Source organism: Chiloscyllium plagiosum, chromosome 19, assembly GCF_004010195.1.
Source record: "Chiloscyllium plagiosum isolate BGI_BamShark_2017 chromosome 19, ASM401019v2, whole genome shotgun sequence".
Lineage (NCBI taxonomy): Eukaryota > Metazoa > Chordata > Chondrichthyes > Orectolobiformes > Hemiscylliidae > Chiloscyllium > Chiloscyllium plagiosum.
Genome location: NC_057728.1, coordinates 64,004,787 through 64,018,549, shown reverse-complemented (window position 1 = coordinate 64,018,549; position 13,763 = coordinate 64,004,787). Strand labels below are relative to the sequence as shown.

General features: G+C 39.5%; 1 protein-coding gene across 2 annotated transcripts in view; it reads left to right on the top strand.

Moving 5' to 3' along the window:
- Nucleotides 1-8,452, top strand: part of gnptab (N-acetylglucosamine-1-phosphate transferase subunits alpha and beta) — an 88,272-nt gene extending 79,820 nt beyond the window's left edge. For both annotated transcript variants that reach the window (XM_043708746.1, XM_043708747.1), the window contains 2 exons: nucleotides 980-1,070; nucleotides 6,417-8,452. In XM_043708746.1, the coding sequence (XP_043564681.1) occupies nucleotides 980-1,070; nucleotides 6,417-6,494 (169 nt within the window). In that variant the 3' untranslated portion in view covers nucleotides 6,495-8,452. The remainder of the gene's footprint in view (nucleotides 1-979; nucleotides 1,071-6,416) is intronic.
- Nucleotides 8,453-13,763: the final 5,311 nt, after the last annotated feature.

The following is a 13,763-nucleotide window of genomic DNA, read 5'->3' as shown; positions in this document are numbered from 1 at the left end:
CTTAAGTTGGTATCCCTTTATTCTGAGACCATGCCCTGGTGCCTTAGCCTTTCCCGTCAGGGGAAATATTGTCTCAGCATTTATTCTGTCAAGCCCCTTAAGAATCCTATTATCTCAATTGACAAGGAAGTGTGGATCTTCACTGGGGAGAGAAACAGAGTTCAGTTTTGAATCCTGTATGATGACATTTCAGAGGGTCATTGTTTTCTTTACAGCAGTTTGAACTATTTGTTATGTAAGAGAAGCAAAAGACTTATGAACTTAAAGCAAAGATCTCTTGTTGCATTCTAGAGAGCAAAATGTTTCTCATGCAAAGTTTTAAGCTGAAGTAATTGAAACTAGTCCATTCCAAGAGACTTGTGGCTTTGTCATCAATTCTGTTTTTACAGATTAAAAAGGCACTTGCTTAAAATTATCAAAGTTACTCAACTTCAGCTAATTTGAGGACATGTTTTACATGTTTGATGGTCAGATATCCAGACTTTGAGAACATAGAACATAGAACAATACAGCACAGAACAGGTGCACTCTCTCCCTATTCTTTGCCTCACTGTCACGTGGCACCGGCAACAACCCAGAGATGACGACTCTGTCTGTCCTAGCTTTTAGCTTCCTTGTTTATGTTCCTTGTTTGTAAACCAGTTGTCCCCTCCACACTTTCCCATGGGTGTGTACAGTCAATAGTGAGGAAGATCAGTCTGTTATAAGTGGTTCTATAAAACTTTCTGTTAGCAGCTGGGAAATAAGTGACCCCTCAAAGACTTCATTTGTTTTTTTTTTATTTCTCTGTCCTCTTTCTGTGCACCTATACGAACACTATTCATTTCCTCCCTACTGTAGTGTTATGGTGGCATATACTGAATTTCATTTGTGGTCTAGCCTGCGTTCCCAGCTGACAGGTACAGTTTCATGTCTGCTAGCACTATTACAATTTACTGCCAATGGTTCCAACTGAATTATAACTTCTTTTTTATTACAGGAGGGCTTACAGAGATAAGTTGAAGTTTTGGACACACTGTGTGCTGGTGACACTAATTATCTTCACAGTTTCTTCTTTCTTTGCTGAACAGGTTTGTTAATCTTGAATTTTTAGTCTTTTATTAAAACTGATCTTCATGAAATACCTTCAGTGTAGCTAGCAGGATTATTTCCACTGGAGCAGAGCAGTCAATATTCTCATCAATATTTTTAAGATGATTAAGCAGTTTGATGGTGTTAAGAGTCAGTGAGGAGCATACAAGACTACAGTAAGTGTACTAGCATTGAGATAATTTGAACAAAGATTTGGCATGGACATTTGCTAAATGGTTGCCTGCTATGCTGTATCTGTGGTTCTAGATTTCAAATTATTTTTCATTTCTCCTTCATGGATGTTAAAAGTAGAATCACTGCTCAGCGATTTTTAAAAAAATGTCCCTGGGTTGGCGCTCATTAAGGTATTGGAAATTTTGTCATTTTTATATAGCTGTTTGCTCAACAGACATGCTTTCTGTTCTGTCTCCAAGAATTGTTTCAGGAGTCTCATCTTGCAGCTGAAGTAACTTTGTTTGATGCACTTCTAGTTAAATGTAATCAGCCTGTTTGACTGGGGCTACAGGATAAACCTAAAAAAAGACAAATACTGCGTTGTTTTTTTTTCTAATTCATGGGATCTTTGTGTTGTTGGCTGGGCCAGCATTTATTGTACATCCTTAAGTTCCCTTGAGAAGGTAGTGTGAGCTATATTCTTCAGCTGCTGCAGTCCATTTGCTGTTGATAAAACCACAGTGCCATTAGGGAGGGCATTCCAGGGTGTTGACTGAGTGACACTGAATGAATAGCAATATATTTACAAGTCAAATGGTGAGTGGCTTGGAGGGGAACTTGGAAGGATTGGTGGTGTTCCTATCCATCTGCTGCATTTGTCCTTCATGGAAGATGCTGTCTTAAGGAGCTTTGGTGCTTAATTGTAGATGGTACACACTTCTGCGTACCATCTGTGACTTGATGGTGGAGAGAGTGAATGTTGTTGTGCCAGCAAAGCGGGCTGTTTTGTCCTGGATGTTGAGGTTTTGGAGTGTTGTAGGAGCTGCACCCATCCAGGCAAGTGGGGTATATTCCATTACACTCCTGACTTGTGCCTTGTAGATGGTGATCAGGTTTTGGGGTGTCAGGAGGTGAATTACTTGCTTCAGAGTTCCTAGTATTTGAACTGTGTTTATGTGGCAAGTTCAGTTGAGTTTCTGGTCAGTGGTAACCCCAAGGATGTTGTTATGGAGGATTCAGTGTTGGTAAGTTCAGGAGCACAAATTCAGTGTTGTTGCCTGAATGTAGTCAGGGTCCAGAGTCTTTGCGATATCTATTACCTTCAGCCATTTCTTGATATTACATGGAGTGAATCAAATTGGCGGAAGACTGGCTCCTTGATACTGGGGACCTGCGGAGGAGACAGAGATAGATAACATTTATATTTCTGGCAGAATATTGTTGCAAATGCTTTAGGCTTCAATGAGAGAAATTCAATTGGCAAAAAAGAAGACTCTGTCTTTGAATTGGCTGAGAGCGTCTTTTTACTCTTTGTTTTTTGAAGAGGTGGCAGTGGAAATTTGATATAAGTTTTCAAAATCATAAGGGATCTGGTCAGAGTGGATGGAAGACAAGCAGATTGGGAACCAGAAAGCAGGTATTTAAAGCGTTTAGCAAAAGAAGCAAATGGAAGATGAGGAGAAACTTTTTCACACAGTGAGTAGTTAGGGTCTGTTTGGAAGTGTGGGGCAGGCAGTTTCAATTGATGCATTACAAAGGGCATTAACTGATTATTTAAGTTAGAAGCATTGTGCATGGTTACAGGAAAAAGGGCAGGAGATTGGCAATAAGCCAAAAGGCTCAGGGAGGGATGGTGCAGACAATAATAACAAATAGGAAGACAATTGCTGCTACATCTCTACTCTGTCATCATCTCAGTGAAAGAGGATGCTGATTGATAACATGGTCAAGTGGTTCTTCCTCAACAATAACCTGCTCCATTTGGGTTCTGCCAGGGCCACTTAACTCCTGCCCCATTACAGCCTTGATCCAAACATAGGCAGAAGTGCTCAACTTGGGGTAGGAGTTCAGCATTATTGCCCTTGACATTAAGGCATTATTTGACCGAGAATGGCATTGAGGAACCCTAGCAAAACTGGAGTCGGTATGAATTACTGGGAGGGGGCTCTCCACTGATTAAAGTTGTACCTAACACAAAAGAAGATGCTTGCGGTTGTTAGAGCTCAGTCATCTCAGTTCCAAGATATCACCACAGGAAAGCATCCTACACACAGTTGTCTTCAGCTGCTTCATCAATGACCTTCCCTCTGTCATAATTGCACAATGTTCAACACGATTCATGATTCCTCTGATGATGAAGCACTCCATGTCCATGTGCAGCAAGTCTTGTGCAATATCCAGGTTTTGGGCTGACAGATGGCAAGTAAGGTGTGTGTCATGCATGTGCCAGTAAATGACCATCTCCAGCAAAAGAGGATTAAACCATTGCCACTTGACATTAATGGCATTACTGTTGTTGAATCCCCAACCATCAATATCTTGGATGGTTACTATTCACTAGGAACTTACCTGGACTAGGCATACAAATACTGTGGCTACAAATACAGATCAGGGCCTTTGAACGTTGTGGTGAGTAACTCTCTTCAAGACTCCACAATGTCTGGCCAAGTCAAGAGTGTGATGGAATACTCCCCACTTGCATGAGTAAGTGAGGCTCCAGCAACTTTCAAGAAGCTTGACACCATCAAGACAAAGGAACCTACTTGATTGACAATCCATCCATCATCTTCAACAACCACTCCCTCCATCAGCAACATACAGTAGCCACAGTGTGTACCATCTACAAGATGCATTGCAGCAATTTACCAAGGCTCCTTGGATTGCACTTCTCAAATCAGCAACCTATCCCGCCTGGAATGTCAGGGGCAGCAGATGCAAAGGCTCGCCATCACCTGCAAGTTCCTCTCCAATCCACATGTCGTTCTGACTCCTTACTATTTCACTGTCTCTTCTCCGTTGCTGGGTCAAGATCTTGGAACTCCCTCCTTAACAGTACTGTGGGTGTATGCAGCTGACCATCTAGCCAGCAACATTCACATCATGTAAACAAATTTTTATTTTAAATTCCTGAAATTGGATTTATTGTGGGTGGTCTGGTTATTGTCAGTTTTAAATTTTCAACCTTGGGCAAACTGCCCTGATGGAAAAATATGTCTCTCTCCATGTTTTTTCCTATTCAGCCGTCAGATCCAGGCCCAGCGGTCTCTTCTGGGTATACCTTGCCCTTGCAAAATATTTTACATGGTGGAAATTGGAAATAAAAACAAAATGCCAGAAATGTTCAGCAGATGAAAGATCATTAATCAATTACCATTGTGTTCCTACCCAGATGCTGAATACTTGCAGTAATTTTGTTTTTTTATGCCCTTGTAATTGTGTAGCATTTTTGTCTTTCCCATCCTGTGAAGTTATTTTAGTGTATATTCAGTAAAAGGTTTGAAGGCCAGACACCCATCCTGGTTGACATATTGAGTGAATTCAATTCCCTATGAACTCTTGATTCTCTCAGCCCCTCCTCATTGTTCCTAGCACAGATGTTTAAACCTCTGGAATTCCTCTTCACTCTGTGCTGTCCCCAGTGCTTCCCTCCTACCTGTCTCCTCCCACTCACCTCATGTCTTTAACCCACTTTGTACAATTGCCTTTCAGTCTCTTGCCTTGCTTGTGCAGGAAATGGTTTGTGTATGAATTATTGCTGGAGGTGGTTAGTTTTTATTGATAATTCTGGCTTGGAATTTCCTATCTAGGAATCAGTTAACAATTGGCTTACTGATTTTATTGTAGAGAAACGTGTGGCAATGCTATTTATTTTGTTTTGCTGCTTAGAAAATTTGACTGTTTAGAAATTTAACAAATTCTTTTACTTGTGCTGTACATTCTTTGAAAGAGAAATGAGAGTAGTTGTAGCTCAGTACTAGCACGCAGGTATTTCATGCAGGTCATCTTTGTTTCCAACTCCTCGACCTGCTCCCAATGCAGCTGGTGGAGGTTTTAAAATCATGTTTTTTAATAATGTGCATTTTATATACAGATAATGTATTAACTTGTAATACCCTTGTAGCAAATCACATGGGCCCAATTGAAGGCTTGTGCTAGACTTGGTTGGTTGAAAAATGGCAACGCTAAGATTATTAGTATCCTTGCCTTGTAGCTTAGCAATGGAAACATGGGTTTAATCTTTATGTAACCGAAGGGACAAGTGGGCACTTGTGGCATTAAGTTAACATTCTGCAGTCTATGGTTTACTTTAAGCTTAAAAGTTTTACTCTGCTTGGGAATTCAGACTTGGTTTCCATATTTAATTCTTTGTAAACCAGTGATTTCGGACATGTAACTGATCTTAGCCACAATGATGTTTGGTGAATTGCATGTCCAGAGTTTAAACTTCAGTTATAGCTATGTTTCACCAGCTAGACTTTTACCAATGGTCCTGGTCTGTAATTGTCTTGTAGTCTGGAACCTGATGGCACTTTAACCAGGATCATTGGAGTACCAGATGCTGAAGGGAGAGCTCCAAACTCTGAGGGCATTAGGATCAGTTTTATGACAAGGCACTTATTCAAAAAGAGACATTACCTTATGGAGAGAGTTGCTATTGTGGTTGGGGAGATTAGTAGAGCAATGGGACTGACCATAAAGAAGTAGAAAAGAAGAACAAGGTGCATAAAGGAAGAGTATTGCAAAATAGGAAGGAAGTGAAGCCATGTTAGATAGAAGCGACATGAGGAATGCAAAAACAGATTACAGTGCACATACATAAAGTTACTGAGCTACAAGCACAAATACCAGTGTGGGATACCTGCAATGGGAGTAACGGAAATGTGGTTTAAAGATGGTAAGAACTCCAAGGATCTGAACTATTGAGGAACAATTTAGATAAAGAAGGACAATAATGTGGCAATACTAAGGAGGGAAAGCTGTGTAGGATCAGGAAGAGGCTATCTTTTGCGGGGCAAAGAAATTAAGCATTCAATGGACTTTAAAAGTGAAAGAGACAAAGGAAGTCACTGCTCAGAGGGGAGCTGAATGCAGACACACAGATTTCAAAATGAAATTGAATAGACACTTGAAGGAAATACACTTGATTCCCACAGCATTACAAGTTTGGTGGTGGGATGGCTGGATTGTTCTGTAGGGAGCTGGCATGAACTTGATGGCTCAAATAAATTCTTACGCTAGCTCCTGTCATACCATTAAAAGCAGATACTTTATGCATAACTAGTTGTGCTGTGAAAACGAATTGTAAATTAGTATCATACCATGTCCAAAAGGTCCACTTTCATGCAATGGGATTGTTTAATGTGGTCTGTCATCAATTGCTTTCGTTTCAGTTGATTGCACTAAAGCGAAAAGTTTTTCCAAGGAGACGGGTGTACATGAATGTTGCTCCAGATCGAAGCAGTGTGTAGAAAATGAGAACACAGATGTCCCTCAGATCCTAATATAGAATTCGGACAGCTGGCCAGCAACAATGAAAAACATTCTGGGGGCGATTATTCACCGAATGAAAATAAATCTGAACAATTGAATGAAGGAAATCAACAAGAATCTGTGAATGTACCAAAGGGGAAGAATTCTTCACTAATCACCATGTTATTAACCTGAAATGTACAGCTCCAGAAAATGAGGATCTTTGCAGAACAGAGGTGGTGAGATCTCCGTTGTTGGTTGTCGGCTGTCTGGGTTTAGCAGTATTTAGACCCTTGACATTTTAACCTGAACCAAAAGTTATTGGAAGCAAGCCGATAAGTCAAAAGAACATGTCACCAGGAAACAACGGTCAAACCTGAGCTTGCAAAGGAAATTGGTGGACCTACTTTCTAAATCAGTTATTCAAGTGCCATTCCATGCCAAATGAACTGACATCCTTCATGGAATAATATTGTGGGTGGTGGGTTGGGCGACTGCACTATAAAAGAACACAAATACCTTTTCTCCATGTGTTAAGTTGTGAAAGAAAAATATTGTGGCATTTCTTTGCAGTGACCACAAAGGTTACAAAGAGCAAGATGGAAACATGCATTAATGATGCTGGCTTGGTATTTGCAGTGTACACTCCAGTAACTGTGGGGAAACAATATATTTTATCACACTCCTGCAGATGTACAAGATGTGTTGTATTATAGGTCCTTTATGATATTAGAATTCTATCCAACTGAATTGTCGACACTGCACTGTGCCCTTTGAATGCAGCACACATGCTGACCTGCTATAACAGCGTTTTTGTTGCTGTCCCTCCAATTTTTACATAAAATGTCACTAAATATATTTTAACAGTCATTAGGTAGTACTTATTGAGTATAAAAGAAGAATCTAATCTTCCCATTAGTTACTCATTCACCACACCTCACAGAAATTCCCAAGTGCCTGTCTTAGTATTAGATATTTATTTATTTTAGAGAAGGTGGTTTCAACTTTTATGAATTGGCTAAAAATAAATTTATTCATGTTTGTTTAAGTTAATCCATTTTTCAAGGGGAAATGTTTTATCCCTTAAGTAGCAGAGACCAATCCCATTGAAATGTAAGAAAATGCACAATTCTTTAAACTTTTGGTCTTGGATTTAAAATCAGGTTTTGACAACAAGAAATTTAAAAAAACATATTTGATTAGAATCATCAGGAGCACATAGCAGTCTTTGATCTCTAAGTCACAGACGGCACTTAACTAGGATAACTTTTCTCTCCTTTTATCATTTTGCTTGGTAGGATGTCATTCTTTTTCTACATAAATTCTTGAAATTGACACAAATCCTTAAATAGCTGTTTTAAAGCAGTAAAAGATACCCAGAATATCTCTCCAACATGACCCTTTAGTCATTTGTTATTTTTAGTAACGATGCCTTCATTGGTTTGAAAATGTGGAGAAGGTCTTACTGCCATTTGTGGCAATTCATCAGATTAACCCATTTGACATCCTTTGAACCAATCATAACCCATTCAGCCTTGTCATAAATCTGATCAGAGCAGACTAGCTGCAATCACACAGCTTTGACAGAATGTAGTGCAGCTGTTTGTAAATCTAGTCTTTTCCTTTTTGTGAAGGTCATGCTGTGTGAGTTCTTTTTAAAAGAACTGTTGCACATTTTAAAGGTAGAAATGTCACTCTGTAAATAGGGAATTTGTGAAAAAAGCTTATTGAATTTTGCAGAATTAAGTTTAGATTCAAAGTATCACTGAACAAATGTGATGTCTTGAGTATTTGAATGATGAAATCTTCGGTTGTGTAAAAATGTATGCTACACTGTTGCAAAATTAGAAGGAATCTGTCTTGTGCCTGCACAAAAACTGAAATGCACTCTTCGGACAAAAGTGGAATATTACAGATTCTGGAAATCTGAAATAAATACAAAATGTTGGAAATGTTACTTTGTGTTTGATCGGTTTTATAGCCACATTTTCTTCACTGCTATATCTGGCTCTGACTTCAATGTTTATTCATTCCCAGGTCTGGGCATTTTTGACAGAGCCACCATGTACTGCTCACCTAATTTCATTCCACAATATAGTCGTGACCTACCTTAAGCTATTATAGATGTGTGGTGGAGAGACTCCCAATGTCAGGGAGAGTGTTCCAGGATTTATACTCAGTGATGATAGTGGGATGATAGATTTCTAGTTTGGGACAGGATGTGATGTGGAGAGAATGTTTTTTTTAAATCAGTTATGAGATGCAGGCATCACTCACGGGGCCAGCCCTTATTGCTAGTCCTAATTCACTCTTGAGAAGAGGTGACAAGCTGCCTTCGCAAAAGGCACTTGCAAGTGTTGAGATTCTTATGCATCCTTGAAAATGACCAAAGTTGTGTGTTTGGAAAATGCTGTCGTAGCAGCATTGGTGAGTTACTGTAGTGCATCTTGCAGATTCTTTACTACACTGCTGCAACTGAGCGTCAGTGTTGGAGGGAGCCGATCTTTAACATGCTTCAGTGTTCTACCCCCCACACACCGTGTTTGGGGCCATTTGGTCCTTAAAGTTTACATGACTTAATTCGTTAATGTATTTTACCATCCAACATCAAAACGTTAAACACCAGATTATTTGTCTTGTTTACAAATCTGAGGATCACAATTAAGTAATATTGAGTACAGGTAGTCATAAATCTAATTTAAAATATAAAGTTACACCTATACAGTTTAAATGATCTTGACTTTAACCTTATGACTGAGATGATAGGAGTGCAATGTCTCTTTTTCTTTCCCTAGTTCCACTACTCCACAGGTCACATCATTTTAATTATTATATCTGGTTCCCAAAATGGCCAATTGTTTGTTTTCTTTATATTAGATATTCTTAAAAATTCATCAAGGATTTTTAAATAAACAAAGTTTGTTTATTTTAGAACAAAATTTGTTAAATGAAGATCCAAAACTGGTTAGCACATTTAGTTTGCAAAATGAAAATAACATTGTTTCCCCCACTAAATAATCCAAAACCCCACATGCACAGACTGGGTGAAGGGGATGAAAGAACAATTCTGTTGGCAGAGGTTCACTTTGAAAGAAAGAAAACCTTCCGAAAAATCCATCTTGAAAACAAAGGATTAGGTTTGAGATGTTCAGATAGCTGTCAGTCTGACATCTTGCCATGTGAGTATAATTGTCACCAAACAGGCTGTGTCTCTGGGGTCTTGGCAGACACAGCTTGCTCAGGAAACACTATCAAAACATCTTCCAGTTGTCCTTCATGAGGCTGGTAAAAACAATGACTGCAGATGCTGGAAACCAGATTCTGGATCAGTGGTTCTGGAAGAGCACAGCAATTCAGGCAGCATCCGAGGACAGGCAAGATCGACGTTTCGGGCAAAAGCCCTTCATCAGGAATAAAGGCAGAGAGCCTGAAGCGTGGAGAGATAAGCTAGAGGAGGCCTTCATGATCCAGCTTCATGAGGCTGGTCAGGTTTCACTGGATTCATTACAAAAGTGCTTCATGAACAGGAAATACAAGCTGAGTCAGTTTCAGCAAGCTTTCCTAACTAAAAACCAACTAGCTCCATGCCCGAAAACTGCTGAACAGAAGTCCAGATATAAAAACAGGTGTTTTCGTTGAATGAGATTAAAAATAAAGACCAACAGTTACCGGGAACCAAAAGTAAACTTTAAAACTGTTCCAATGTCTTTCTAATGACTTTTTAAATCCCAGGTATCTCCACAATCTTTCAACACAATTTGCAAAATATTACTAAATATGAAATCATTTTAACTCTTAGTAACTTAGTTCCCAAATGTTATGATTTGATGCAGGATTGAAGCTCCCCCTGGCAAGGGGGTCCAGACCAATGGCTGAGTCTCCTTATATGTGGCAGGCTGCTTTAGACTGAAACAAGGAACGATTTCTTCACTCAGAGGGTGAAGAACTTGGGTAATTCTGTAAGCGGCAGAAGGCTATAGAGCTATATCACTTTAAACATTTAAGAAAAAAATAGATTTTTGGAAGCGAAAGGTAGTTAAAGGGTATGGGGAAATAGGAGTATAGCATTAAGTTAGAGAATCAGACATTATTGTGTTGAATAGTGGAGCAGGTTTGATGGGCTGAATTGCCTACTATTTTCTATTATGTTGAATCAACAGCACAAAAACAGGCCATTTGATCTAAACTGGTCCATACTGGTAGCACCTCATTCCTCATCATCTCATCTATCAGCATATCATTGTTATAGGACCTCCACTTCTGCTGTGGCTGCTCTGTACAGTTTGCAGTGCTGTACAATTGTACACTAAAGTTGTTCTAAACTTGTAAACAACACTGGAATATGTATGAGCCATAAACATTGATATTGTAAATATTGACCTTTGCTTCACAAAGGGCCTTGTATGCTAGTTGAATGTTCATGGGAGAAGCTAAACATGCATATTTGCTGATTTGACAGTCTACAGTTGTTTGATCTTTGCTGTTTTTTAATGTTTGAATCCCTTCTTTCATCAGCTTGTTTTTGCTTTTACCATTTACTCCCACAAACAAGAATTGCCTTTGTGTGCACTTTGGATGACGCCAGACCAAAAGCAAATGGTTTTTAGTCTTTTACAGGTCAGCAGGCAGTATTTAAAGCAAGGTTATTCACATAGTGAATGGTAACATTTGAAACTGTACATTTTCAATATGTTATTTTACTAATAAGTCTTCTTTGTTATAATTAAATTTCAAACTTCCTCTATGCAAGCAGAGTTAATGTTTATTCAAATCAGTTTACAGTCCTTTTCAATCGGCTGGAGACATAACTGCATCCAACTTCTCCAGTTTTTTTTATGTCCATCTGATTCAGTTCAAATTCACTCCCAGCATACTCCAGGCTTTGAGGTCTGCAAGATTGCACCATCCAACAACCAGGTAAATTCCTATGGTCAGAACATGCGGTTAGGAGGCATGTCTAGATTAGCACTCGGATTTAATAGCCACACGTTAGGAATATTTTTGAAGTATTCAAATGACCATAAAGTGCTTTGGAACATATGAAGGCATGAAAAGTGCTCTGGAAATGTAAGTTACGACTTTCTATTATTTTAAGCAGTTATTGTGAGAAATTGGAGTTGGCCAAATGATCACGCAGTCAAGGACATGGCAGATCTACCTAAAGTCAGTTCCATTTACAGCATAGAAGGAAGAGGCCCCTGTGTATATCAAGTTTTTACTGGCTCTCTGTACAACAAAGTCCCATTACACTGTTCTGTCCCAGAGTCCTTTATGCTCATACAATTTTTTGTTTCAAAATTATTGATATTCTTCGCTTCCACAACTCTCATGGAGATTGACTTTCAGGTCATTACTACTCATTGCATGATGAGTTTTTGCCACCAGTGATTCCTATAAGTTTGCAAAATCTCGCAGCCTCAGTCTTGAACATGCTTGATAATATTTTCATGAACATTTTGAAGATTCAGAACATTCTACCGGATGAGACTTCTCCTAAAAGGTCCCTTATCCTGAACCTCTGAACCCCTTGTAGGATGGTGAGGGCATGTTGTTAGCTGTGTGCAACCCCCCCAAAACAAAAAGTTGCCAAAGGTTGACTGTGTCCCATAAGCCACACTTGAAAGCTGGTAGAATCAGAGCATTAACATGCAATACTCCAAAAGTGGCCGAACCACTGTCCTGTACAGTCACAACAAGACCTCCCAAATTCTACACTCAGTGCTCTGACCAATAAAGGAAAGCATTCCATGCACCTTCTTTACTATCCTATCGACCTGCAAGTCTACTTTCAAGGACCTATGAACCTGCACATCAAGGTCTCTTCGTTCGACAACACTCCCCAGGACCTTGCCATTAAGTATATAAGTCATGCTCTGATTTGTCTTTCCAAAATGCAGCACCTCACATTTATCTAAATTAAACTCCATTTGCTGCTCATTGGCCCATCCGATCAAAATCCCATTGTCCTCTGAGGTAACTTCACTGTCCTCTTCAAAAATTGGAGGTGTATGTGATCACTTGATCCAACTTATCCAGATATCCTAAATTAATCTAGTCCTATCTGCCAGTATTTGGCCCATATCCCTCTGAACCCTTCCTATTCATGTACCCATCCAGATGACTTTTAAATGTAATTATATTTATGTCGGCCACATCCTCTGACAGTTCGTTCCATACATGCTTCACACTCTGTGTGAATAGTTGACCCTTGGGTCCCTTTTAAATCTTTCCCCTCGCCACCATAAATCTATGCCCTCTAGTTTTAGACTCCCGTACCCTGGGGAAACACCTTGACTATTCACCCAATCCATGACCCTCATGTCTTGGAGGGTTGGAAGGATGCTGATGAAATAAGGAGAAATTGGCAGGTAATCAACGCGTAGATTTGAGGAGAGTGACAGAAGAATCGTAAGATGAAATCCTGGAACTCCCAACGTACTATAAGATAGTACACCACACGGAATGTAGCAACTGAAGCAGATGGCTCACAACTAACACTGCAAGAGATGGGCAGTAAATACTAATTGATTCCCATTAATAAATAGACCATTCTTAAACACTGAGTTCCTACAATCCAGAACGCGCTGCCTGTAAGATCTTGGAAGCAGATCAAATTGTAACTTGTAACTTCTGAAAGAGATTTGGATAAATACTTCAAAAGGCAAAAGTTATTAGGGCTCTGGGGGAAAACGCAGGAGGTGCTGGAAATAATTGAATAGCTCTGTTGGAACACTCATGATGGACCAAAATGTGACATTTGATTTTGTGGACATTATGTTTCCTCGTTAGAGCTCCGTGAACAAAAGTCTGAAACAGTGGAAGAAGGGAACAGCGACACACAGGAGGAGGAAATTACAGATTTTATTGACTATTGTTGGCTCTGAAGTATGTGAAAACTGTTGTCAAAATATTATTGATTGACAATTTTAGAGTAAAGTTTGCATAAATAATGGAACAATTCATAAGTTAAACAAAACTGTAGCTACTGAAGATCTGAAACAAAAACAGAAATATTTGGAGAAATTCAGCAGGTCTGGCAGCATCCGTGAAGAGAAAGCAGAGTTGGTGAGAATTCTGTGACCCTTGACTCAAAACAGCAACTCTGCTTTCTATCCACAGAAACTGCCAGACCTACTGAGTTTCTCCATTATAGAGTCATAGAGATAGCACGAAGTCATAGCACGGAAACAGACCCTTTGGTCCAACTCTTCTATGCTGATCAGATATCCCACCCTAATCTAGTCCCATTTGCCAGCACTTGGCCTCCA